General features: G+C 41.7%; 2 protein-coding genes across 9 annotated transcripts in view; both read right to left on the reverse strand.

Annotated features, from left to right (window-relative positions):
* Window positions 1-14,823: 14,823 nt before the first annotated feature.
* gpr88 (G protein-coupled receptor 88) lies at window positions 14,824-16,525 on the reverse strand. The gene has a single exon (XM_021603451.2). It carries the CDS (start codon window positions 16,241-16,243, stop codon window positions 15,197-15,199), a length of 1,047 nt encoding a protein of 348 aa, XP_021459126.2. The 5' UTR covers window positions 16,244-16,525; the 3' UTR covers window positions 14,824-15,196.
* Window positions 16,526-18,658: 2,133 nt separating this feature from the next.
* The window catches only part of cdc14ab (cell division cycle 14Ab), a 49,207-nt gene continuing 40,252 nt past the window's right edge, over window positions 18,659-27,613 (reverse strand). For 6 of the 8 annotated variants that reach the window (XM_036977922.1, XM_021603445.2, XM_036977924.1 and 3 more), the window contains 2 exons: window positions 27,206-27,608; window positions 18,659-22,416 (listed from right to left, as the gene is read on the reverse strand). In XM_036977922.1, the coding sequence (XP_036833817.1) occupies window positions 22,387-22,416; window positions 27,206-27,608 (433 nt within the window). In that variant the 3' untranslated portion in view covers window positions 18,659-22,386. The remainder of the gene's footprint in view (window positions 22,417-27,205; window positions 27,609-27,613) is intronic. The other 2 variants (XM_021603449.2, XM_036977925.1) reach the window with 1 other exon arrangement.

Raw genomic sequence — 27,613 nt, forward strand, 5'->3', positions numbered from 1 at the left:
TGCATCTGTCTGGAGCATGCTGTCTCCTCGCAGCCACTCAAGCCTCAGGTGCTCTGCAGGATAAGCGTCTGTCACCTCACATGTCAGAGTGTTGGTCTGGCCCAAGAGAAGTCGGTCATGGCCTGATATGACAGGGGCCTCTGGAAATGCTGGAATATCAAATTGCGATCTTATTGCATGCAGCTGCACATGTTTGAAATTCAAATTCAAAGGCCTACTTTAAACATGTACATTTAAAACTGATTCAATTGGACTGATTTAATTCAGTAAATACTTTACAATACATTGCATGATTATTAAAGCATTAATAAACTATTTATGAATAAATTAGAATTTCATGTATTAGCATTTAAGCATGATAAGCATTACAATTCATAAGCATTCAGAATATTTATAACAATGAATAAAGAACCTATAAGCATGTATTATACATTTCTATTGGCTTATAACAATGGCTGATGATGGCTTATTCTGAATTAAGTTGATTGGACGTACAGTATACTTTGACAACCGCACGCTGTTGTTTGGTCGATTCTCCGCAACTGCCTTTGCAGAGAAGTGTGTCATCGTGTGCTGTCGACACAGGGTCAAAGACCGCCACTGATTCCGACCCGGAGGTGTGTATTTTCGCAAACACTGGCTTGTCCTCCAGCAAAGCCCAGGAGATGGTAACCTTTTCATTGCAATCCTTCACCGAGCATTGCAGCTCATGCCTATCACCGACTTTCAAAAGTGCATTCTTTGGTTTCAGCTCCATATGAAATGCAAATGCTGAAATGAAAAAAATAACAATGAATTAGAGTTCACATTCATGATTACTGACATATTTCAAAACTATAAAGTAGGGTAAGGAAACTTCATGATCGTTTATTATTATTTTTATTCAATTTGAATTCTAGGTTATAAGCCTATTAGTAAACTATCATATTTCGCCAACTACGGCTGCATTTAAATATGTACACATCGTTAAGTACAATGCTGACATTTTCAGATGAGTTTACATCCCAAGGCTACCCACAATCCTATTAAAATGCCATACACTTCCACACAGTAGGCTACCTACAGTACATAGCTTGAAGGCATGTCACATTGATTGTGAAGTGTTAATGATAAAAATAGAATCACTGCTTACCTGTTACTGGTAGTATCAATACCCATAACAGAATGAGATACATTTTTGTGTTGGATAGGCTGAATTAAAAAAAACTGTAAGGAACTGATTTGAGCTAGACTGTAACTTCCCTTGGTCCTGCTATGCTATGTGGGGATGATGGGTCTGGTCAGCCCAGAGTCCAGAGTCTGTGGATTTATAATTTGGAATAGGGAGGGATACCAACAGGGTAAAAAAATAAAAATTTAACACACCCCCTTACAATTCCAAGTATGTCACAGAGGAAGTACCCCACTCCTGGCCTCTCATTGCGTGGCCTTTAGTCAGTCTCTCTCTCCTGTGGTTGTGAATAACAACCCCCTCTGCTGGTTTAAATCAAACTCAAGATGGTTTCCTTAAAGGTCCAATGCAGCAGTTGTAATCTCAATATCTGAATCATTTCTGGGTAACAATTAAGTGCCTTACTGTGATTATTTTCAACAAAAAATGGTCAAATAGAAACAAATATTGCTTCTTATAAAAGAGCAATTTCTCAAAACAAATTCTAGGACTGTCTGGGAGTGTTCTGAGTGGGGAGGGGAAAACTGAAAAGTAGCTGTTATTGGAAGAGAGGTTTGTTAATTAGTTAATTAGTTCATATTGGTCTGTTAACCTTTTTACCACATGGTGACATCACCGTGAAAGGACAAACCTCTATTCCACCACAGCAGGCTGAAATTTCAGACGGCCTTTTCAAACAGCTCTTACACTTAAAGGGGCATTATCATCATTTTCTGAATTTACTAGTGCTATTCCAACCTCATAGTGTGGAAATATATACAGTTGAAGTCGGAAGTTTACATACACCTTAGCCAAATACATTTAAACTCAGGTTTTCACAATTCCTGACATTTAATCCTAGTAAAAATTCCCTGTCTTAGGTCAGGTAGGATCACCACTTTATTTTAAGAATGTGAAATGTCAGAATAATAGTAGAGAGAATAATTTATTTCAGCTATTATTTCTTTCATCACATTCCCAAGGGGTCAGAAGTTTACATACACTCAATTAGTATTTGGTAGCATTGTCTTTAAATTGTTTAACTTGGGTCAAACGTTTCAGGTAGCCTTCCACAAGCTCCCCACAATAAGTTGGGTGAATTTTGGCCCATTCCTCCTGACAGAGCTGGTGTAACTGAGTCAGGTTTGTAGGCCTCCTTGCTCGCACACGCTTTTTCAGTTTTGCCCACAAATCTTCTATAGGATTGAAGTCAGGGCTTTGTGATGGCCACTCCAAAACCTTGACTTTGTTGTTTTTAAGCCATTTTGCCACAACTTTGGAAGTATGCTTGTGGTCATTGTCCATTTGGAAGACCCATTTGTGACCAAGCTTTAACTTCCTGACTGATGTCTTGAGATGTTGCTTCAATATATCCACATAATTTTACTTCCTCACGATGCCATCTATTTTGTGAAGTGCACCAGTCCCTCCTGCAGCAAAGCACCCACACAACATGATGCTGCCACTCCCATGCTTCACGGTTGGGATGGTGCTCTTCAGCTTGCAAGCCTCCCCCTTTTTCCTCCAAACATAACGATGGTCATTGTGGCCAAACAGTTCTATTCTTGTTTCATCAGACCAGAGGACATTTCTCCAAAAAGTACAATCTTTGTCACCATGTGCAGTTGCAAACCGTAGTCTGTCTTTTTCATCCTTTGCTGTTGTTCTGGGATTGATTTGCACTTTTCACACCAAAGTATGTTCATCTCTAGGAGACAGAATGCGTCTCCTTCCTGAGTGGTATGACAGCTGCGTGGTCCCATGGTGTTTATACTTGTGTACTACTGTTTGTACAGATGAATGTGGTACCTTCAGGTGTTTGGAAATTTCTCCCAAGGATGAGCCAGACCTTTGGAGGTGATAATGATGTCAATTGGCCTATCAGAAGCTTCTAAAGTCATGGCATCATTCTCTGGAATTTTACAAGCTGTTTTAAAGGCACAGTCAACTAGAGTTTGTTAACAAGAAATTTGTGGAGTGGTTGAAAAACGCAATTTAATGACTCCAACCTAAGTGTATGTAAACTTCTGACTTCAACTGTATAAAACACAGGAAAAACACATGTTTGACTGCACTGGACCTTTGAAAACATGTAATGAAATGATCTTTTAGCTGAGGAGAATCACATTTAAGATCCCTTTGAAAATCATAGGCATGCTGTGCTAATTAAAGTATATATGTTCCAAACATGAACTATATGGATTTATTATTTTATCTTTGCCTGCTTGTCTGTCTGTCATATACAAGACACATCTTTTGTTAAAGTCAATCTCCATTAGCCTAAACACATCAAAGTATACCACACCCATAGTTATAGAAATGGAATGTATTTCTATGACCAAACCAATGCATTTGAGGACAAAGACACATATGTGACAAGAGCAGCATGCTCTCCAGACTGTAGTCCTCTCCCACATATGCATGGCCTTGATTGTGAACATGTAACAGGTTCCATTGCAGACCCATTCATGGTGCTGAAGAGACCACATGAAGCTGGTCAGTCCTTGTCCCGTGAGGAGGCAGGAGAACATGACATATGATCAATCCACTTCACTCTGCCACTGAAATACTGTGACCTGGAAAGGAAGCTGTTCATGTGGTCACAGTGAAACAAACAATCAATAGGACAACCTTGGACATCTAGATGTGTGCGTTTCAAATAAAACAAGGCATATTAGGGAAGAGTAGTGGTTGATATTTTATTATTTGATATCCAGAGGCCTTCAAATTCAATGGAACAGAGTTGGACCTCCAGATCCAGACAGATCCAGACTTGCATAGACACATCAGAAATGGTGAGCACAAGGCATATTAGGGAAGAGTTTGAATCATGTGTAAATCATTGAATATCTCTCTGTCCTCACCCACACCAGCCAAAATGGGACAAACGTGTTACCAACAGTAATATAACACACACACAATACCAAAACAAGGAATACTTTATACTGTACATAGTGTACATTTTTTCAAATATCATATTCTGATGTAGCATAAACATTATATTTAGTCAATTACAACTATCCTCAAAAGAGCTTAGGTTGAAAGAAAATGTATTATGAGGGAACTCTATTTAACACAAGTACCATCATAGTTCAGTTAAATGTTCTGGAAATACTGTTAATCTACGTGATATAAAACAGAACCATTCACCAACTTGATTAAACTTCCTCATCTCAACCCCCCTATTTCTAAATATAGGCTAAAGTGCGCTTTCATTTTGACAAATCAGAGTTATGCAACCGGGACAGCATCAGAGGAAAGTCCAAGCATATTGTATCAGAGTAATGACTATCAGTGTTCCGTGGGTCAAGCGACAATGGAATTTGCTCTGAACCCTGTGGTTCTATCAACAAATAGCTGTCCTCACAGTCATAATGTGATGCAGTGGTGTCTGATACTGCCAAGATTCTGTCTCATTTCACACCAATGGTTGTTTTGATGAATAAGAAAGAGTTTAAGTAATACTTGGTTTTTGCTGTTATAGAATCATCCCACTGGGGAAAAAAACAGGTTGAATCAATGTTGTTTTCATGTAATTTCGACTGAAAATATCTATGTGAGGACATTGAATCAACATGGAAAATGTATTGGATTTGCAAAAAGTCAATGTAAGGGCATTGTCTTTTTTTCACTGAACTATTAACCAAAATCCAATGACATGGTGAAATGTTTTGTTGATTTCATGTTGAATTCATGTTGTTGACAACTCAACCAAATGTAAAAACTACACGCTGAACTGACGTCTGTGCCCAGTGGGTAGTTTATACAAAACTATACTGAACAAAAATATAAATGCAACAACATGTAGTGTTGGTCCCATGTTTCTTGAGCTGAAATAAAAGTTCCCAGAAATTTCACGCTGGTATAAAGGATTTGGAGACAGGCGCAGGAATACATCATCTGGGTTTTTAATACACCCTAAACAAACACATATACAAAACACTGGGATGTACCCAAGCAAAGAGCAAGGGTAAACCTTGTAGAACGACAAGGGACGAGACCCGTAATACACGCAGCACAAAACACGCAGCACAGGCTGAGACAACGCATAGGTGCTCACACCACCAACGGACATGGGAACAATAATCCCCAGCCCAATGGGGAAACAAAGGGCACATTTACACAAACACAATCAGTGAGGAATTGGAACCAGGTGTGCGTAATGACACCTTCAGTACAGCCTAGAAGGCTGGTGACGTCGACCTCCGGAACTGGTGAACAGAATGAGCAGCAGTACCGTGGGGGATCCGTGACAATAGATTTGCCATACACACAAAAATCTTATTTCTCTCAAATTTTGGGCACACATTTATTTACATCCCTGTTAATGAGCATTTCTCCTTTGCCAAGAGAATCCATCCACCTGATAGGTGTAGCATATCAAGTATCTGATTAAACAGCATGATCATTACACAGGTGCATCTTGTGCTGGGGACAGTAAAAGGCCACTCTAAAATGTGCAGTTATGTCACACAACACATGCCAATTGGCATGCTGACTTGCAGGAATGTCCACCAGAGTTGTCAGCGAATTGAATGTTAATTTTCTCTACCATCAGCTGCCTCCAACCTCATTTTAGAGAATTTGGCAGTACATCCAACAGGCCTCACAGCCGCAGACCACGCTTAACCACGCCATCCCAGGACCTCCACATCCGGCATCTTCACCTGCGGGATCGTCTGATGAAACTGTGGGTTTGCACAACCAAACGATTTTGGCACAAACTGTCAGAAACCGTCTCAGTGAAGCTTACCCGCATGCTCGTAATCCTCACCAGGGTCTTGACCTGACTGCAGGTCGGCGTCGTAACCGACTTCAGTGGGCAAATGCCCACCTTCAATGGCCACTGGAACACTGGAGAAGAGTGCTCTTCATGGATGAATCCCAGTTTCAACTGTAGATCAAATATTATTGGTCACATTCACGTGTTTAGCAGATGTTATTGTGGGTGTAGCAAAATGCTTGTGCTTCTAGTTCCGACAGTGCAGCAATATCTAACAATTTCTCAACATATACCCAATACACACAAATGGAATTAAGAATATATAAATATGGACGAGCAATGTCAGAGTGGCATAGACTAAGATACAGTAGAAAAGTATAGAATACAGTATATTCATATGAGATGAGTAATGCAAGATATGTAAACATTATGAAAGTGACATTATTAAAGTGACTAGTTTACCATTTTTTAAAGTGGCCAACTATTTCAAGTTTGTGTATATAGACAGCAGCCTCTCTGTGCTAGTGATGGCTATTTAACAGTCTGATGGCCTTGAGAATCTATTTTTCAGTCTCTCGGTCCCAGATTTGATGCACCTGTATTGACCTCGCCTTCTGGATGATAATGGGGGTGAATAGGCAGTGGCTCGGGTGGTTGTTGTCCTTGATGATCCTTTGGCCTTCCTGTGACATTAGGTGCTGTAGGTGTCCTGGAGGGCAGGAAGTTTGCCCCCGTGATGCGTTGTGCAGACCGCACCACCCTCTGGAGAGCCCTGCGGTTGTGGGCGGTGCAGTTGCTGTACCAGGCGGTGATACAGCCTGACAGGATGCTCTCAATTGTGCATCTGTAAAAGTTTGAGGGTTTTAGGTGATAAGCCAAATTCCTTCAGCCTCCTGAGATCGAAGAGGCACTGTTGCGCCTTCACCACACCATCTGTGTGGGTGGACCATTTCAGTTTGTCAGCAATATGTACCCCGAGGAACTTAAAACGTTCCACCTTCTGCTGTTTGCTAAATTCCATGATCATCTCCTTTGTTTTGTTGACGTTGAGTGAGAGGTTGTTTTCCTGGCACTACACTCCCAGATTCCTCACCTCCTCCATGTAGGCTTTCTCATTGTTGTTGGTAATCAAGCCTACTACTGTTGTGTCGTATGCAAACTTGATGAATGAGTTGGAGGCGTGCTTGGCCACGCATTCATGCGTGACCAGGGAGTACAGGAAGGGGCTGAGCATGCACCCTTGTGGGGCCCCAGTTTTGAGGATCAGCTAAGTGGAGGTGTTGTTTCCTACCTTCACCACCGGATGGCGGCCCGTCAGGAAGTCCAAGTACCAATTGCACAGGGTGGGGTTCAGATCCAGGGCCTCAAGCTTAATGATGAGCATGGAGGGTACTATGGTGTTGAATGCTGAGCTTTCGTCAATGAACAGCATTCCTACATAGGTATTTCTCTTGTCCAGATGGGATAGGGCAGTGTGCAGGCGATTGCATTGTCTGTGGACCTGTTGAGGCGGTAAGCAAATTGAAGTGGGTCTAGGGTGGCAGGTAGGGTGTAGGTAATATGATCCTTCACTAGTCTCTCAAAGCACTTCATGATTACAGAAGTGAGTGCTACGGGGCGATAGTCATTTAATTCAGTTACCTTTGCATTCTTGGGTACAGGAACAATGGTGGCCATCTTGAAGCATGTGGGGAGAACAGACTGGGATAGGGAGAGATTGAATATGTCAGTAAACACACCAGCCAGCTGGTCTGTGCATGCTCTGAGGACGCGGCTAGGGATACCATCTGGGCCGGCAGCCTTTCGTGGGTTGACACGTTTAAATGTCTTACTCAGGTCGGCCACGGAAAAGGAGAGCCCACTGTCCTTGGTAGTGGGCCACGTCGGTGGCACTGTAACTATCCTCAAATGCCCTGGCAAGGAACGTGTTTAGCTTGTCCGGAAGCAAGACGTCGGTGTCCGTGACGTGGCTGGTTTTCCCTTTGTAGTCTGTGATTGTCTGTAGACCCTCCTGCCTTTTGCACCCAATGTATATAGATTATTTTTTCCCCCTACTATGTTATTGACTTGTTTATTGTTTACTCCGTGTGTAACTCTGTGTTGTCTGTTCACACTGCTATGCTTTATCTTGGCCAGGTCGCAGTTGCAAATGAGAACTTGTTCTCAACTAGCCTACCTGGTTAAATAAAGGTGAAATAAAATAAAATAAAAATATGTCTCATGTCTGAGCCATGGAATTGCGACTCCACTTTGTCTCTATACTGACGTTTTGCCTGTTTGATTGCCTTGCGAAGGGAATAACTACTCTGTTTGTATTCTGCCATATTCCCAGTCATCTTGCCATGGTTAAATGCGGTGGTTTGCGCATTCAGTTTTGCGCAAATGCTGCCATCTATCCACGGTTTCTGGTTAGGGTAGGTTTTAAGTCACTGTGGGTACAACATCTCCTATACACTTCCTGATAAACTCACTCACCATCTCAGTGTTTACATCAATACTATTTTCAGAAGCTACCTGGAACATATCCACGTGATCAAAACCATCTTGAAGCGTGGATTCCGTTTGGTCAGACCAGCATTGAATAGTCCTTAGCACGGGTACTTCCTGTTTGAGTTTCTAACTATAGGAAGGGAGGAGCAAAATGGAGTTGTCAGATTTGCCAAAAGGAGGGCGGGGGAGGGCCTTGTATGCATCCTGGAAGTTGGAGTAACAGTGGTCGAGTGTTTTAGCAGCGCGAGTACTACAGTTGATATGCTGATAGAATTTAGGCAGCCTTTTCCTCAAAATATGCTTTGTTAAAATCCCCAGCTACAATAAATGCAGCCTCAGGATATGTGGGTTCCAGTTTGCATAAAGTCCAGTAAAGTTCCTCGAGGGCCGTCGTGGTATCGGCTTAAGGGAGGATACACGGCAGAAACTATAACCAAAGAAAATTATCTTGGGAGATAATACGGATGGCATTTGATTGTGAGGTATTCTAGGTTGGGTGAATAAAAGGACTTGAGTTCCTGTATGTTATCACAACTACACCATGAGCCGTTGATCATGAAACATACACCCCCGCCCTCTTCCCGGAGAGATATTTATTCCTGTCGGTGTGATGAGAATCCAGATGGCTGGACAGACTCCAACAGTATATCCTGAGAAAGCAGTGTTTCCGTGAAACAGAGCATGTTACAATCCCTGATACTCGGAAGCGGTGGGTGGTGTGCGCGCCTCCTAAGTCGGACCAAAAGACTGCTCCGAGTACCTCTCCTTCACCAACATTGTTCTGGGTCGGCCTCTGGTATCAGTTCAATTGCCCCGAGTGGTGCGAACAAAGGATCCGCTTCGGGAAAGTCATATTCCTGGTCATAATGCTGGTAGTACTGGTAGTGCTGGTGAGTTACCGCCGCTCTGATATCCAATAGTTCTTCCCAGCTGTATGTAATAACACATACAATTTTATGGGCTAGCAATGTAAGAAATAATACATAAAAAACAAAATACTGCAAAGTTTCCTAAGAACTAAAAGCGAGGCAGCCCTCTCTGTCGGTCCCATTTTTAGATATCGGGCAGATGGCAGACGGGTGGGCGAGCGGATTGCTGATGTCAACGTTGTGAGCAGAGTGCTCCATGGTGGCGATGGGGTTATGGTATGGGCAGGCATAAGCTACGGACAACGAACACAATTGCATTTTATTTTATTTTATTTTATTTTTAAGGCCCATTGTCGTGCCCTTTATCCACCGCCATCACCTCATGTTTCAGCATGATTGTCACGACTCCGACCGAAGGTGGCTCCCCTTCCCGTTCGGGTGGCGCTTGGCGGTCGTCGTCCTACTAGCTGCCACTGATTATTTCCTCCCCCTCCTTGTGTGTCTATTGAGTGCACCTGTTTTGAGTTGGGTATAATTAGTGATGCTTTATTAGTCAGCCGGCCCGCCTGGTTCCTTGTGCGGGATTAATTATTGTGACCCGTTTTGTGTAAACTTGTGTGCACGTCTGTGGGTTACGTGTTTTCCCATTTCGTGGGTTTTGCTGGACAGTTTAAGTCCCCCTGTTTGGGGCGTTTGTTTTGGTTATACGCCCTGTGTTTTCATGGGGTTGGCTTATGTTCGCCGTTTTTGTGCATTAAAGTAGCACTCCCCTGAACTCTCTGCTTCCTGCGCCTGACTTCTCACACACTACACTCAGAACGTTACAATGATAATGTATGGCCCCATGTGGCAAAGATCTGCACACAATTCCTGGAAGCTGAAAATGTCCCAGTTCTTCCATGGCCTGCATATTCACCAGACATCTCACCCATTGAGCAAGCTTAGGATGCTCTGGACCGATGTGTACGACAGCGTGTTCTAGTTCCCGCCAATATCCAGCAACTTCGTACAGCACTTTGAAGAGGAGTGGGACAACATTCCACAGGCAAAAATCAACAGCCTGATCAACTCTATGAGAAGGAGATGTGTCACGCTGCATGAGGCAAATGGTGGTCACACCAGATACTGACTGGTTTTCCGATTTAAAAAAAAAGATATGTGACAAACAGATGCATATCTGTATTATTTCAATTGACTGATTTGTTTATATGAACTGTAACTCAGTAAAATCTTTGAAATTGTTGCATGATGCGTTTATATTTTTGTGTATAAATAACAAAACACTGGCAGCTAAATGTACAGTTGGTCATCTGGTAGAAAAGACACTTTGATCTCTTGCTACTTGGTAGGAAACAACTGAAAGGAAAAGGGCACCTTGAATATCCTGCTTCTGAGAAAGTCTCTTCCTTCAAAGTTTGTGCATCTGGATCACTCTTCATACATCCATGTGCCTATAATATTCTTGCTTTGAAACATATACAAATATAAGAAGTGTGTTTGGGTGGGGGGGGCAAAAGATATGAAAAAGATATGAACGAGCATTAAAGTAAAACCCATGCGCAAGTTGTCGTAGACTGAGTTTTAATTACTTCTGTTGAAAACAAGCAGCAATAACCATTACATTTAGTCAGTTCATTAATTTCATGAAAAATATGTAATTTATTTCATAACAGCTTGTTATCATTAAACTAGACACTAATATCAATATGGACAATACCATACAGACCAAAAAACATTTCCTTTAATTAATGAAGCTGGGCATCTGAAAAGAACTTCAGTCGTTAGTCGTGCAGACCATTGCAATATCTATTGTTTCTTAGAACAACTAAACAAACAAATTGCTTCCTGGCACACTCTTCCACCCACAGTGGTTGGTAACCATATACACTACACGGCCAAGTGTATGTGAACACCCCTTCAAATTAGTGGATTCGGCTATTTCAGCCACACCCGTTGCTGACAGGTGTATAAAATCGAGCACACAGCCATGCAATCTTCAAAGATAAACATTGGCAGTAGAATGGACCGTACTGAAGAGCTCAGTGTCTTTCAACGTGGCACCATCACAGGATGCCACCTTTCCAACATGTCAGCTCATCAAATTTCTGCTGCCCTGTTCAACTGTAAGTGCTGTTATTGTGAAGTGGAAACATCTAGGAGCAACAACGGCTCAGTCGCGAAGTGGTAGGCCACACAAGCTCACAGAACGGTACCGCGGAGTGCTGAAGTGCGTAAAAATTGTCTGTCTTCGGTTGCAACACTCACTACCGAGTTCCAAATTGCCTCTCGAAGCAAAGTCAGTGCAAGAACTGTTCGTCGGGAGCTTCATGAAATGGGTTTCCATGGCCATGCAGCCGCACACAAGCCTAAGATCACCATGCGCAACGCCAAGCGTCGGCTGGAGTGGTGTAAAGCTCTCCGCCATTGGACTCTGAAGCAGTGGAAACGTGTTCTCTGGAGTGATGAATCACGCTTCACCATCTGGCAGTCCAACAAACTAATCTGGGTTTGGTAGATGCCAGCTACCTGGCCGAATGCAAAGTGCCAACTGTAAAGTTTAATGGAGGAGGAATAATGGTCTGGGTCTTTTTCATGGTTCAGGCTCCTTAATTCCAGTGCAGGGAAATCTTAACACTACAGCATAAAATGACATTCTAGACAATTCTGTGATTCCAACTTTGTGGCAACAGTTTGAGAAAGGCCCTTTCCTGTTTCAGCATGACAATGCCCCCGTGCAGAAAGCGAGGTCCATACAGAAATTGTTTGTTGAGATTGGCCTAATCGCCCAACATCAGTGCCCGACCTCACCAATGCTCATGGCTGAACGGAAGCAAGTCCCTGCAGCAATGTTCCAACATCTAGTGGAAAGCCTTCCCAGAAGAGTGGAGACTGTTATAGCAGCAAAGGGGGACCAACTTCATATTAATGCCCATGATTTTGGAATGAGGTTTTCGACAAACGGGTGTCCACATACTTTTGTGTAGTAAAATAACTAGGATTAGACTTATGTACTTTCAGTATTAGCCTATATACATTGCTTATTACAAGCATAGCTGACCATTGTAGGCAAAATTTAGTTTTTCCACATTTTTATATCATATCGCACAGCTGATGAATCGAACACTGTAAAAGAATGGCAACCTTTGATCAGTGTTATTTCCTGATCGGTGGCGATCAGTGCCTTTTAAGATGATTGAGGATTATATTTTTTTAATTATATATTTGAACATATTTCTATTACAGCATATTGGATGACTGTCATTCATATTCCATTCACCCAGCTCAATGTTTCATCGATAGGTTTAGGCTACATGTACCCATCATGAGGTTGCTACAACCTAGCCAATGAATGAAAGTTTACAACGTAGGTGCAAATGTTGAGACAATTTTGAGTAATGAAGGTGACCGTGTTACATTCAATACCACCTTGTACACTCTTGCCTGCATCTAGCTGATCTAGGGTGTAATCATTAGTCCAACAGTTGCAAACAAGAGTTTATATTTTACAAATTCAGGTATGTTAATCCTCGTTTCATTGTTTGAGCCGGTTGTTTGAGTAGGCTAAACTAGTTAGCTGCATTTGCTAGCTAAGTGAGAGTTTAAACACAAAAATACAATCAAATATAGCTAGCTCTCTGTCTCTCTTTTATACATTTTGGAAGAAATTAATGTTCAAAACGGTTTTCTTTTTCTCTCTCTTTGAGTCAACTACTCACCACAGTCTATGCACTGCAGTGCTAGCTAGCTGTAGCTTCTGCTTTCAGTACTAGATTCATTCTCTGATCCTTTGATTGGGTGGACAATATGTCAGTTCATGCTGCAAGAGCTCTGATAGGTTGTAGGACGTCCTCTGGAAATTGTCATAATTACATAATTACTGTTTCCTAGTTTTTGTATTGAAGTCAATGTACCCAGAGGACAGAAGCTAGCTGTACTCCAGCTACACCATAGTGCTGCTGAGGTTACTATAGACCTTATTAATTGTGTTTTAATAAATGATTTGTTGACATGTGAACATATTTAGTATAGTTTTATCTAAAAAGGATAACTTTTAAAGTTTCACAATTTTTATGAAATTCACTGAGGATGGTCCTCCCCTTCCTCCTCTCAGGAGCCTCCACTGTTCCTGACAGTTGCTGTTTGAAAATACATTGAGTATACAAAACAAGTTTGGATTTCCCTCTTGGTTGGGTTACGGCAGAGTCCAAGGGAGATGCTTTCTTCTGAGGGATGGATGGATGGATGAATGCTCTTTACTCCAACAATATCTTGTACAAGTGTATAACAACAGTCTAGAATTTACACTGCTCTTTCTGTGACAGACGGACCAGGTGAAAGCTATGATCCCTTATTGACACTTGTTAAATCTACTTCAAATCAGTGTAGATGAAGGGGGAGACAGGTTAAAGAAGGATTCTAAAGCCTGGAGACAATTGGGACATGGATTATGTGTGTGTGCCATTCAGAGGGTGAACAGGCAAGACAAAAGATTTATGGGGGTATGGTAGTATGTTCCGGGCGCACTGGTTTGAGTCTGTCAAGAACTGCAACGCTGCTGGGTTTTTCCACGCTCAACAGTTTCCCATGTGTATCAAGAATTGCCTACCACCCAAAGCACATCCAGCCAACTTGACACAACTGTGGGAAGCATTGGAGTAAACAAGGGACAGCATCCCTGTGGAACGCTTTCAACACCTTGTAGAGTCCATGCCACAATGAATTGAGTCTGTTCTGTGAGCAAAAAGGGGTGGAATTCGATATTAGAAAGGTGATCCTAATGTTTTGTACACTGTGTACAATCTACACAGGAGCTTCTAATCATCAGGTTTGCAAGGCAGCAAATACAGCATGACAATATACTGGTGGCTACTTTGTACCTTGTACAGAGGCATTAAAAAGTAGCTGTTTGTAATCATGGCCTCTTTGGGTAGTATCATATCTGGGATCCTGGTACAGACGTGTACTGCTTGGCTTTGGGGTGCATGTCCGACAAGCAGGTCAGGTTCAGCTGAACCAGTAGGAAATGGTCTGCAACGGGTAGGCCTGGATACCCGTGTTCGCTGATCCATCTAAAAAGAGCATAAACTGTGAAAAACATCATAAGTGATATGGATGCATATACCTGTCAAAATGCTATCATTTTAAAATGCAAATTGTAAAATGACTCATCAAAAGATGCAGTCGTTCAACGACCGTTAGGGATATTATTTCCAATACCGTCATCAGATGAGGCATGCATAAGCTTAACGATGTTGCACCCCTGGATGTTTGCACTGATTAAAGTAGTAAGTAGTTGTACAGTCACGGTGTGCCTCCAGTGTCATCTCTTCCTTGACTCGGACAACACGTTCTTGGCCACACACTGGTAAAACTATTGAAACCAGCCTGTGACGGTTCCATTTTTGTGTTGGTGACAATTCGGGGCAGGTGATTCCCTTTTCTCCCACCGTCGATGGAAAATTGGGGGGTGGCCATCCATGCTGCTCATAGATGAAAAAGCACTGATGGTGACCTCAGGTGCATCTGGACACACAAGGACACTGCACCTAGTCAAGCGTAATAGCCAAACGTGACAAAATGTTTTTTGCACTTTAATTTTCAGCTTTATTAAAATGAACACATAAGCGGATTTACAATTTGCATAAAGGCTTATTACAACCATGGTCCATAAAAATGTATATAGAAAAATACATGAATATAAACAAAAACGAATTTGATACCAAATGAATACATAGTTTGTAAAACATTGTGAGAGTGTTCTTCTGGTTGACCTACAATTTATTGCATAATGGCACTACATAATAATAATAATAATAATAATAATACCTTAACAGCATCACTAATATTTTACAATGCTGAGCAACCAATAGCGTCATTTTGAGTTGAGTTGCCAGGTAAGCTTTCTAAAACACTGTAGGGATGGATCCTTACAGGGGACCAATGTCATTGCAGTTCAGATGCTGTTCAATTTATCTCAGCCAAAAATGCCCTTCTACTGTTTTGTCTCGGCAGAAGGTGAGATATTGTATTAATTGTGATGGGCTCAACCCCAACTGTAGACCCTCTCCAAAATTCTCCCTTGAGCACGGATCTGAAAGATTTTCTAAACTCCTCGTTCTTCCAAGTGTAGAGAAATGGGTTTGTAACAAAGAGAGTGCAGAAAAACATCCAAGAACAAGTCCTTAGTGCCAATGGCACTGTGGTAAAAAGTGCTATTGATAACACCCAGAAAAGAGGCTGTGTAGTGAGTATGAATATGAAACACACTGCCAACACGTAGAACCCCAAACGTTTGTCCTTTCTGGGGAACGAATATGGAAGGTTATTTACTATAGGAAAATGTAATATGCTGACCCTCTTCACACTGATCTGCACCCTTCGAAAGATTTTTAAATAGCAATACAGAACAACCATTGTCTGACCAATAATAGTCAACGCCAGGGTACCAGCTGCAAATGGGTCAGAGAAAATGGGCTTCCCTCCTTTGAGCAGTGATGCTGCGGAAGCCGGGAGATATGAGCATCCTTCCTGTGGGTACCGTAAAGATGTGATCCAGGGTAAAATAAATCCCAGCGCCGAAAGCCACGAAGCGCTTATCATCCATTCTGTGCGTCTTTTTTGGTAGATTGACAGATAGGTCACTGGTGATTTGGTAATCAACACGTATCGGTTGACGGCGATCAGGGAATGGGAGAGAAGAGAGACAGTGATGCCGAGAAATAAGAGCGCATCTTTGAAGGCTTGGTACCCAGTCGGGAAAGGGCTTCCAGAATAAATTCCCACCGCCTCGTGCGGCATCCAAAATGCGCACACCAACAGGTCGGCTATACAGCCGTTCACAATAAACGCATTGCTAGCCGTCCGAAGTTTCTTAAATGTCACGACCAGGTAGACAACCAAAAGGTTTAAAATGGTCCCAAACAGGCACATGAGAGAATAGAGTGTCGCAAGACTGATTTTGGCATCGTGTCCCACATCGCAGTCTGCCAGTTGCGCCGAGTCGTTTTGCATGTTGGAAGAATCAAATGTTTTTCATACGAAAAAACGGTAAGGAGTCATTTTGCAATCTTGTTGATGTTAGTCTGTTCTCCCTCAGTGGAAATTAGTTTCCATATTGAGGCAGCAGGCAGTTGCATTGAGCGCCTGTGGTGATGCTGCAGACACCAGATCAACAAAGACGTATGAGAAGACTGGAGGAGAGCAGGTTCATGATAACACCTACTCTAAACATCTAGCCTACTGCATGTGGCGTGTTAATAAAGATTGAATGATTTCCATGTGTTATTTCCAATAATTATGATGGAAATGCAAATCGGCCTATATCATACACTAAAAGGAATATAGCATAGGCTATCCTACTAAACTTGAATAAAGGAAAATCCATAATATGTTATTATATAGGAGTTAAGAGTCATAAAACCAATGCATCCACAGAGAATGGCTGGCTGCCTGACATTTAATGTGATGGGAGTCAGAGAAGCCTTTTGAATATCTAGCCAAAACATCCATTTGTTGAAAAAGAATATATTCTTAAATATAATACAGAGATTGACAGTTTTCTGTAATCCCTTTTTATCAATAGGCCTACAATATTAGTAACATGTCTTTCCACCAACACCAAGGCACCAACACCATTCAACCAATTGCAGATTGGCCATTTCCAAAAAGCGTTTTGGAGAGTGTTTGATTTGATACAGCAGGATGTCCAGGAAGGAGGCCGAGGGGAGTTTACACTCGATTCAGAAATGGGCATAACCTGTTCAGTTGATAGCAAACCTGGCTGAGAATTCATTCAGTGCACAAAAATCAGACAGACACGAATACCTAACTCTCCGTCCATACTGGACTAACTGCTGTGCAAATCTAATACACTTTTGAAAGCAAAAAATTTGAAATACACCATTTGCCAGATTGAATCGCAGCCTATATAACAGGCAGGAAATGTGAACACCACCGTTTTAATAGATCATTGGTGGGTGTATACAAAGCCAAAACCCATACCAGTCAATGGCATTCCTCTTATTATCCACCATGACTGCAGCATTTCATTAGCAACAAGACATATGAAAGAGAATCAACACGGCCTGGATTGGAACAAACTGAAATGCAAAGACCCCCATGCATTTGGATCCGTTTTAAAATGATTCAACAAAGGGTTTCGAACCATACAGTAGCTCACACAGTACTGTACACAAAACTTTGTATAAAAACACAAAATCCTACTGTACATTATAGGTTACACCTTACACAATCTCCAATGGCTGACTTAGAGCAAATTATGTTCTCTAAAAATAATAAAATAAAAACAACCAACAGTCCTATTATGTGTACTTCATAGAGGTACCCCCTGTATATAGCCTCCCTAGTGTTGTGTTGCAACTTAATACTTTTTCTATTAAAAAATATATAATAAAATGTTACTTCAGTTTATTTTAGTAAATACTTTAACACTTTTCTCTCCCTTAACTGCATTGTTAGGGCTTATAAGTGAGCATTTCACTCTATTCAGTGTTTGTGACAAATACTCACTATAGCTCTTTACAAAAACAATAAACCCATTTTATTAAAGGGAGAAAAGTAGAGAGAAAACAAGAAATAACAAGAAAAGTCAATTTCACAGTTTTTTTTGTTATGTAATCAAAACAGGGCTGTTTGGCACCAAGCTATGAAGCTGTGAAAAACTAAATGTCATTAGCAATTCAAACACGTGCAGAATTCATTACTGACTTGTCCCTTTATATATAGACTGTGCTCACAGACACACACAGGAGTACCAATTGGTAAAAGGACAGGCAGAAACAAAACGTGGTTTTAATTTTTTTAAACTCGTCACTGATGAATAAAGGGAACATTCACCTAAAAAAAAGCAACGCTTCCTTATCTTGAAATTTGTCTTTATGAACCATAACTAATTAATTGACTCTTGATTTATTTAGTCATCAAATTAAAAATCACCACAAGTACACATATGGAAAATATAGTTAGACTAGAAACACTTCTTCCAAAAAGTTAGTTTCTTCGTGTAATACTTTACACTTTTGTATTTGGTCATCGAAAGATAACTGTCTCTGGCTGTTTTCAATCTCTTTCAAGATAAGAAATTCAGGTGAACTACCCTGCCTAAGTAAAGATTATGCAGAGCCCTTTATTGCAATAGAAGGCTCTGAGTTGATGTGCCTAGGTAGTCATTTGAAATAAGTGCGCTATTTAAAAAAAAAATAAAATGCTATGTTCGGTTAGCGTTTTCAAACAAATTATTCAACTGTTTGACAGCTGAAAGGATATACAGCTGTGAAACCAAGACAACCAGAATCAGTCGGAGCTAGTGTTCCTTCCTTCCTTAAAATACAAATGTATTCCTGTCAAGATGGCGAGTTCTGAAGAGAAAAAAAAATCAAGTAGAATAAATAATTTACAGAGACAATAATCTTTAAAATGTGTTTTTATTTTGTTACTTACTTTAGAAACCTGCATTAACTGTAAATGTAAAATATATACACTGAACAAAAAATATACAACGCAATATGTTAAGTATTGGTCCCATTTTCATGAGCTGAACCAAAAAGATACCAGAAATGTGCTATTTGCACAAAAACGTATTTTGCTCAAGTTTTATGCACACATTTGTTTTCATCCCTCTTAGTGAGCAATTCTCCTTTGCCAAGATAATCCATCCACCTGACAGGTGGGGCATATCAAGAAGCTGATGAAACAGCGTTGTCATTACACAGGTGCACCTTGTGCTGGGGACACATTAAAATATGCCGTATCACTAACTGATGGACATTCCTGCGGTCAGCATGCACACAATTGGCATGCTGACCACAGGAATGTCCATCAGAGTTAGTGAATTGAATGTTCATTTTCTCTACCATAAGCCACCTCCAACCCCATTTTAGAGAATATGGCCATATATCCGACCGCAGACCACGTGTAACCACGCCCAGGACCTCCACATCCGGCTTCTTCACCTGCGGGATCGTCTAATGAAACTGGGTTTGCACAACCAAAGAATTTTGGCACAAACTGTCTCAGCGAAGCTTATCTGCGTGCTTGTCGTCCTCACCAGGGTCTTGACCCGACTGCAGTACAGCGTCGTAACCGACTTCAGTTGGCAAATGGTGACCTTCAATAGCCACTGGCATGCTGGAGAAGTGTGCTCTTCATGGCTGATGGCAGACAGCGTGTATGGAATCATGTGGGTGAGCGGTTTGCTGATGTCAACATTGTGAGCAGAGTGCCACATGATGGTTGTGCGATTATGGTATGGGCAGGCATAAGCTATGGACAATGAACACAATTACATTTTATCAATGGCAATTTGAATGCACAGACATACTGTGACGAGATACCGAGGCCCATTGTTATGCCATTCATTCGCCGCCATCACCTCATGTTTCCGCATGATAATGCATGGCCCTATGTCGCTAGGATCTGTACACAATTCCCGGAAGCTGAAAATGTCCCAGTTCTTCCATGGCCTGCATACTCACCAGATATGTCACCCATTGAGCACTTTTGGGATGCACTGGATCGATATGTACGACAGCATGTTCCAGTTCCTGCCAATATCCAGCAACTTCGCACAGCCAAGTCATTGAAGAGGAGTGGAACAACATTACACAGGCCACAATCAACAGCCTGATCAACTCCATGCGAAGGAGATGTGTCGCACTGCACGAGGCAAATGGTGGTCACACCAGATACGGACTGTTTTTTCCCCTGGTCCACAGCACTACCTATTTTTTTTAAAGTACAGTAGCTGTGGCCAACAGATGCATATCTGTATCCCCAGTCATGTGAAATCCATAGATTAGGGCCTAATGCAATTATTTTAATTGACTGATTTCCTTAAATAAACTCAGTAAAATCTTTTAAAATGTTGCGTTTATATTTTTGCTCTGTGTACATACAGTAGACACATTTGCATTTTAGTATGCTTACTGTATGAAAAATACTGATCTACAGTTATAACATTTTCTTTACATACTGCTTGAAAAAATATATGCATGTAAGAATTTTGCTATTAAAATTGTACATTTCATGGAGGTAGAACACCTGCATTAAGATTCTCCCATTTTGAAACAAAATAATGTCACTGCCAGGAATGTACAGAGGTCTAAAATAATAACAAAAATGATCAAATCAGTGATAAACAAATGCTTCTGTATCCATTTTTTTTCTCTCCCCCAAATCAATTTCAATATTCAACTACATAAAATAAAAAAATAAGAAGCATCCAAATATATGGATCTATTGTTACAAGGTCCAACAGAAAATGTACTTAGTTGGGCCATCGTAGGCCATACTCATTGGTAGAACTCCAGCTTTGATAATGACCGCTGCATTGTGCACCCAATGACATCCAGCATTACATTCTAAAGAAAGCATTTTTTGGGGGGGACAGTTGTGCTTTTCATTTATTTTTATTTTTTTAGGAACCTCTACCTGCAAAAGTTCTCTCCATCTACAAGCTGAACTAATTATAATACACACAAGCCAGGAAAAACAGTCTCTGACTAGTTTTTACATTCAACACAAACACGCCACACAACATGGAAATATTTCAGTAATAGCGATGAACTTCCACTGCGCCTTGAATTATAAAACAACAAACATAATTGGTTCTACAGTAGGGTGTGTGTGTGTGTGTGCGCGTTTAAAAATAGTCTGCCACAAAATCAAGTTTCGTAATCTACAGCGAGTCAATGAGTGTCGAATAACACTGAAAATCTGCTCATTAAAATCAAACATTTTCCCATTAAAAAGAGCATGATTGCAGTGGGATCCTGTGTCTGTGGAGAGGGTTGCTGAGCTGCCTGGCATGAACAGTATACTGTAGGGACTGAGGCTTGTGTTGTGGGTGGTGTCGGTCCAACACCACAACTCAAATTTCCTCTAGTAATGACCACGGTTTGAATCATCCTTTTGGTTCATCATGCTAAACATACAGTACATAGTCACAAGGCCTACAAAACGCTGGTTGCAGGTATGACTTTAGTATTTATCCTATAGTTGTCCCATTGATATGCAAATCTCCTGTAGGCTTGCGACAGAGGAGAACATTATTTATTAGTTCCAATTGAAACCAGTCGATTGAATTGACTTAATCAAAAACAAAACATTTTTGTTTTAGAATAGTGAAGAAACAGCATTAATTTCTTCCCTATTTGTAATTCTCTTCCATTCACATCTCTTCTCTAGAGCCCATCACCAGAGGACTGCAAACATGATCTCTAGACAACCCCCTACACACACGGTAACCACTCGCTCACATGGGCACATACGTACATATTCTCATAGTCTATGGTACGTACATGCTACTACATGCACACGCGGACATACACCCCCACCCACGCACAAAACACAATCGTAAATAGGAGAGCACTTTACCCTGAGCCTGGTCCTGTAAATACATTGTTGATAAGGAACACGGCTCGCAAAATACCGTAAGCCGTCTCTCACAATCTCACATATTTTCATCTAGATGTATTGTTAGTGAAGTAGTTACACTCAGAGACAAAAATAGAATTGTCGTAAACCAAAACATGTTCTTTAAACCACTTCTAAATAAACATTTCTTTATCCAGGCAACAAAATTGTCATATTTCATGTATAAAAACATTGTCTAAAATTATTATTATTATTTTTAACTATTCCCCCCCCCAGTACAAGTCATGTGTACACAGTATTAGCACATAAACATATAAAAGAAAACAGAGATATGTGATACAGGAAAGTCTATATGTCCGGATCTCAGCTTTAAAAGAAAGAGCACTCACAGTCACAGCCTGGCCAAACCTAATCATAGCTCGCCAGAAAAAAAGGGGGGAAAAAGCTGGGTAAACAAATCGCCCTTTGTAAGCATTATCCAAACAGTGACTGCAGTTAGGGTGGATCGAGGCCGTCTGAGGCTGACATAAGAAGCCCAAAACTCAAAGTTCCATGAGCACTTGGGAGTTTGTGGCTGTCAATGTGCCCGTCTCCAAAGACCACACCCATTCAGATGCCACGGTTTATTAATTTTTCTTTCAGTATGTAGGAGAGAGTGGGGGAGATATTGCGAGAGAAAAAAAAGGGGGTGGGAGACCCATCCCATCCAGGTCAGAGGTCCAGTGTCAAGGTGTCTGTCCGGTCAACGCAGCACCACCGATTTAGTATTGAACATATTCAGATTGAAGGGACTGCAAGAGATGGAGAGGGGAGACAGAGACAAAATATGACAGTGAATCACAGTGGATTATAACACGGCCTCTGGCTCTGATGCAAATAGAAAAGCAAATCACTGCATCTAATTGTTCAAGTGTTGACAAGAAAAAAAACAAAAGGGTGAAGGTTGTTATCTAACAAGCCTGTGTGAAATATTCTATTCCTAACAGGTTACACTTGAACGGTTGGTTACAAAGGTATAGAAAAGCCATTCAAATAGACAATTTAAATGCCAAATGCATTTTCCTGGACGAATGAATAGATTTATGGTGGACAAGACAGACAGGGTGTCTGTGTGTGGGCAAGAGTAGGAAGCTGCGGAGGTAGAGAGCAGGAATTAGCAGGACTGGCAAACAGATGGGGATGAGATGAATTGTGCAAGAAGGACATGGGATTCTGATAGGGTATTGGAATTCTGACAAAGGAACAACTCCACTGACTGGCAAAACAAGGAGACATTAATACAATATTCTCCATACTCAACCACCCCCCTCTGCAGTGATGTAAAGTATTTAAGTAAAAATACTTCTTAAGTAGTTTCTGGGGTCTGTACTTTACTCATTTATATTTTTGACAACTCTTACTTCACTTCATTCCTAAAGAAAAAAGTGTAGTTTTTACATACATTTTCCCTGACACCCAAAAGTATTGGTTACATTTTGAATGCTTAGCAGGACAGGAAAATAGTCCAATTCACGCACTTATCAAGAGAATATCCCTGGTCATCCCTACTGCCTCTGATCTGGTGGACTCACTAAACATACATGCTTCTTTGTAAATTATGTGTGATGGAGTGTGACCCTGGCTCTCTGTACATAAAAAAACATTAAAATAATAATTTACTTTAGATACTCAAGTATATTTTTAGCAATTACTTTTACTTCTGATATAGTGCATTTGGAAAGTATTCAGACCCGTTGACTTTGTTACATTACAGCCTTATTCTAAAACATTTTCCCCCTCATCTACACAATACCCCATAATAACAAAGCAAAAACAGGTTAAGACATTTTGAAAATGTATTAAAAAAAACTGAAATATCACATTTACGTAAGTGTTCAGACCCTTTACTTAGTACTTTGTTGAAGCACCTTTGGCAGCGACTACAGCCTCGAGTTCTCTTAGATATGACGCTACAAGCTTGGCACACCTGTAATTGGAGAGTATCTCCCATTCTTCTATGCAAATCCTCTCAAGCTCTGTCAGGTTGGATGGGGAGCATCGCTGCACAGCTATTTTCAGCTCCCTCAAGAGATGTCCAATCGGGCTCCAGGCCTTGGCTGGACAACTCAAGGACATTCAGAGACTTGTCCCGAAGCCACTCCTGCGTCGTCTTGGCTGCGTGCTTAGGATCATTGTCCGGTTGGAAGATGAACCTTCACCCCAGTCGGAGGTCCTGAGTTCTCTGGAGCAGGTCTTCATCAAGGATCGCTCTGTACTTGACTCCGTTCAGCTTTCCCTCGATCCTGACTAGTCTCCCAGTCACTAGCGCTGAAAAACATCCCCACAACAGAATCTTGTTTCTCATGGTAAGAGTCCTTTAGGTGGTTTTCGGCAAACTCCAAATCGAGCTGTCATGTGCCTTTTACTGAGGCATGGCATCGTCTGCCCACTCTACCATTAAGGCCTGATTGGTGGAGGGCTGCAGAGATGGTTGTCCTTCTGGAAGGTTCTCCCAACTCCACAGAGGAACTCTGGAGCTCTGTTAAAGTGACCATTGGGTTCTTAGTCACCTCCCTGACCAAGGCCCTTCTCCCCCGATTGCTCAGTTTGGCCTGGCAGCCAGCTCTAGGAAGAGTCTTGGTGGTTCCAAACTTCTTCCATTTAAGAATGATGGAGGCCATTGTGTTCTTGGGGACCTTCAATGCTGCAGATATCTTTTGGTATCCTTCCCCAGATCTGTGCCTCGACACAATCCTGTCTCGGAGCTCTACAGACAATTCCCTAGACCTCATGGCTTGGTTTTTGCTCTGACATGCACTGTCAACTGTGGGACCTTATATAGGCAGGTGTGTGCCCATCCAAATCATGTCCAATTAATTGAATTTACCACAGGTGGACTCCAATCAAGTTGTAGAAACATCTCAAGGATGATCAATGGCAATAGGATGCACAAGCTCAATTTCAAGTCTCTCAGCAAAGGGTCTGAATACTTAAGTAAATAAGGTATGTTTTTTATTTTTAATACATTTGCAAAAATGAAAACAAACTTTTCGCTTTGTCACTATGGGGTATTGTGTGTAGATTAACATTTTTTTTTATTTAATACATTTTAGAATAATGCTGTAACGTAACGTTTGGAATAAGTCAACAGGTCTGAATACACTGTACTTAAGTATATTTAAAACCCAAATACTGACTTTTACTCAAGTAGTATTTTACTGGGTGACTCAGTTTGAGTCATTTTCTATTAAGGCATCTTCACTTTTACTCAAGCATGACAATTGGGTACTTTTTCCACCACTGTCATAAGCACTGTCTGTCACATCACTTGTTATCTTCTTTTCACACCGTTTGTGGGCTGGTGGTTGTGGCTGCTAGTATGGTATGTGTGTTACCATCACCTAGGAAGGGTGAGGGGAGTATATTGGAAGATAATATTCTTTAAATTCATCTATCCTTTACTTATTTAGTAGGCATAGGCAAGGTGATGGGGATTGAATGTGAATTAACTTGATATCTGTGCAAGAGTAGCAAGTTTTGAGCCAGCCAATCCTAAACTGTTAAATGAATGATAACGGTGAAACAATCTAGGTTGGCTGAGAAGCATTGGGTGAGAATTCTGGCACTGGCGTTGCTGGCGCAAGTGTGGGAAGTTCCGGGAACTAGCCTCAGATGTCAGTCCATTGTGGTCAGGGCCTATGAAAGGCCTCCATGAGTTCATGGTAAAGGAAGGAGGTGGATTACTGATCTCGCCTCTCAGGAAATGAGTGAGCTCTACAATATGACTGAGTCTGGCACTGGACCACAACTAACAACTGCTTTTTGGAAGGGAGGTTAGGATGTCCCTAGAGAGATGCTTCCTTCTGAGGGATGGATGAATGCGCTTTACTCCAATAATAGCTTCTACAAATGGATAACAACATCGTTTAAAATTTGCACGTTGTACAAAACATTAGGAACACCGTCTCTTTACATGACAGACTGACCAGGTGAAAGCTATGATCCCTTATTGATGTCAACCATTAAAATCCACTTCAACCAGTGTAGATGAAGGGGAGGAGACTGGTTAAAGAAGGATTTTTAAGCCTGGAGACAAATCAAATTTTATTTGTCACATGTGCCGAATACAACAGGTGTAGACCATACTGTGAAATGCTTACTCACAAGCCCTTAACCAATTGATACATGGGTGTGTGTGTGCCATTCAGAGGGTGAATGGGCAAGAAAGAAGATTTAAGTGCCTTTGAACGGGGTATGGTAGCAGCTGTCAGGCACAGCGGCTTGTGCCAAGAAATGCAACGCTGCTGTGTTTTTCACACTCAACAGTTTCCCGTGTGTATCAAGAATGGTCCACCACCCAAAAGACAACCAGCCAACTTGACAACTGCGGGAAGCATTGGAGTCAACATGGGCCAGCATCCCTGTGGAACACTGTCGAGGGGGGACACAAAAACATTTGGCCACACTAAGCTTGCAGTCACACAGATCCACAGTGTAATTGCGATCCACTTGCATCTACCGAACAGCAGCACGTGTTAGAAGTTAGTGTCATGTTTAAAAAGTGTTGTTTGATGTCTCAGTTATTTTATTTCCTTTTGTTAAAGCCAGAAACCTGAAGGAACCTTGTTGACATCCAGCCAATCACCCAACCACATGTGATTCCAGGAGGAATCACATGACTGTTGCCACAGCCAATGAGGCCAGTGCACAATGGCCCTTTGTTTACACAGATTCAACCTGGTTTGTCGTTAAAGCGCATTTCCAGTTTAGTGTTTTTTCTGTTGCAGAGCTTTATTATTTTTAATTGGTATGTGATGCTAGGATCCACTCAATAGAGGTGAATAAGAAAGGGATAGTTTGGTATCTACTTCACCAGAGTCTGATGAACTCATGTACACCTTTCTTATGTCTGTGTCCAGTATGAAAGAAGTTAGGAGGTTAATGCTAACTAGCGCTAACTAGCGTGTGCTAATGCTAGTTAGCAATTGTGCTAGCGTTATTTAGCAACTTCCATCAACTTCGGGCAGAGACATACAATTTTTATCTGTTCTGGGGAAGTAGATAAAAGGGCCACATTGCCAAAATCCCCAAGTATACATTTAACAGGTTAGGAAAGAACAGAGTGAATTAGCTAAATGTCTCCCCACCAATACACAATGGAAGAGGAACTTCATTGTTCATAACACTAATTAGGGTTCTGCCCAAATGTTCCAGTAAATGCTTTCAACTCTAGATGGGTGGCTGGTGTGAAATGGCCTAATAGCCGTAGTTGGTGTGTATGAAGTAGGCATTTAGAGTGGAACTAGGCCATAGTAGGTCCTTATTCAGCACCATGAAGACAACAGACAAGGAATAGAGTTCAGTGGAGCCGCCAGAGAGTTAAGACACACAAACAGCGGAGAAGCTACAGCAGCAGCAGGAAGAGGACGACTGGCTACGATCATAACAAGACAACATCCACACAAAAAGGAAGGAAACTTGTGTTTGAGGGACAAGTGCAGAGGGGAAACACAAGAGGTCAAAAAAGGGTCACAGTGGAAATACCAAAAAGATGCTACTGTTTGAGTTTTGTTTTTTCAGGTGGTGAGCACACACACTTACGGGGATTGAGCGACTGAGGTAGCGGCCAGAGGGTCCGCTCAGGCCGGAGTAGCCCCCCTTTTGGGATCTGTAGGGGCCATAATCCTCAGGCCTGGGCCCCAGCCTGCCTGCAGCGTGGTGTGGGGCCCCCGCAAGGCCACCGTGGCTGAAGATCCCGGCGGGGGAGGAATTATACTGATTGTTGTTGGCCTCGGAATGGTGGTAATTGGTGCCGCGCGAGCCGTTAGCCACGTAGCAGGGACCAGGAGCCGTCCGGCCCGATGGAGTGATGGTGACGATGGACGAGGGGGGAGAGGAGGGTGGTGATGAAGTGGGAGCGAATGGCAGCTTCTTATTGTCCTCACCGCCGTTGGCTGCATACAGGTTGCCTAGGGAGCTGGCTAGCCTGGAGTTGATGGAGGAGCTGAG

This window comes from Oncorhynchus mykiss, chromosome 5 (genome assembly GCF_013265735.2).
Source record: "Oncorhynchus mykiss isolate Arlee chromosome 5, USDA_OmykA_1.1, whole genome shotgun sequence".
Lineage (NCBI taxonomy): Eukaryota > Metazoa > Chordata > Actinopteri > Salmoniformes > Salmonidae > Oncorhynchus > Oncorhynchus mykiss.

Coding starts and splice junctions, on each gene's coding strand:
- gpr88 (XM_021603451.2), bottom strand. CDS start 16,243: ATGCAAAACGACTCGGCGCAACTGGCAGACTGCGATGTGGGACACGAT.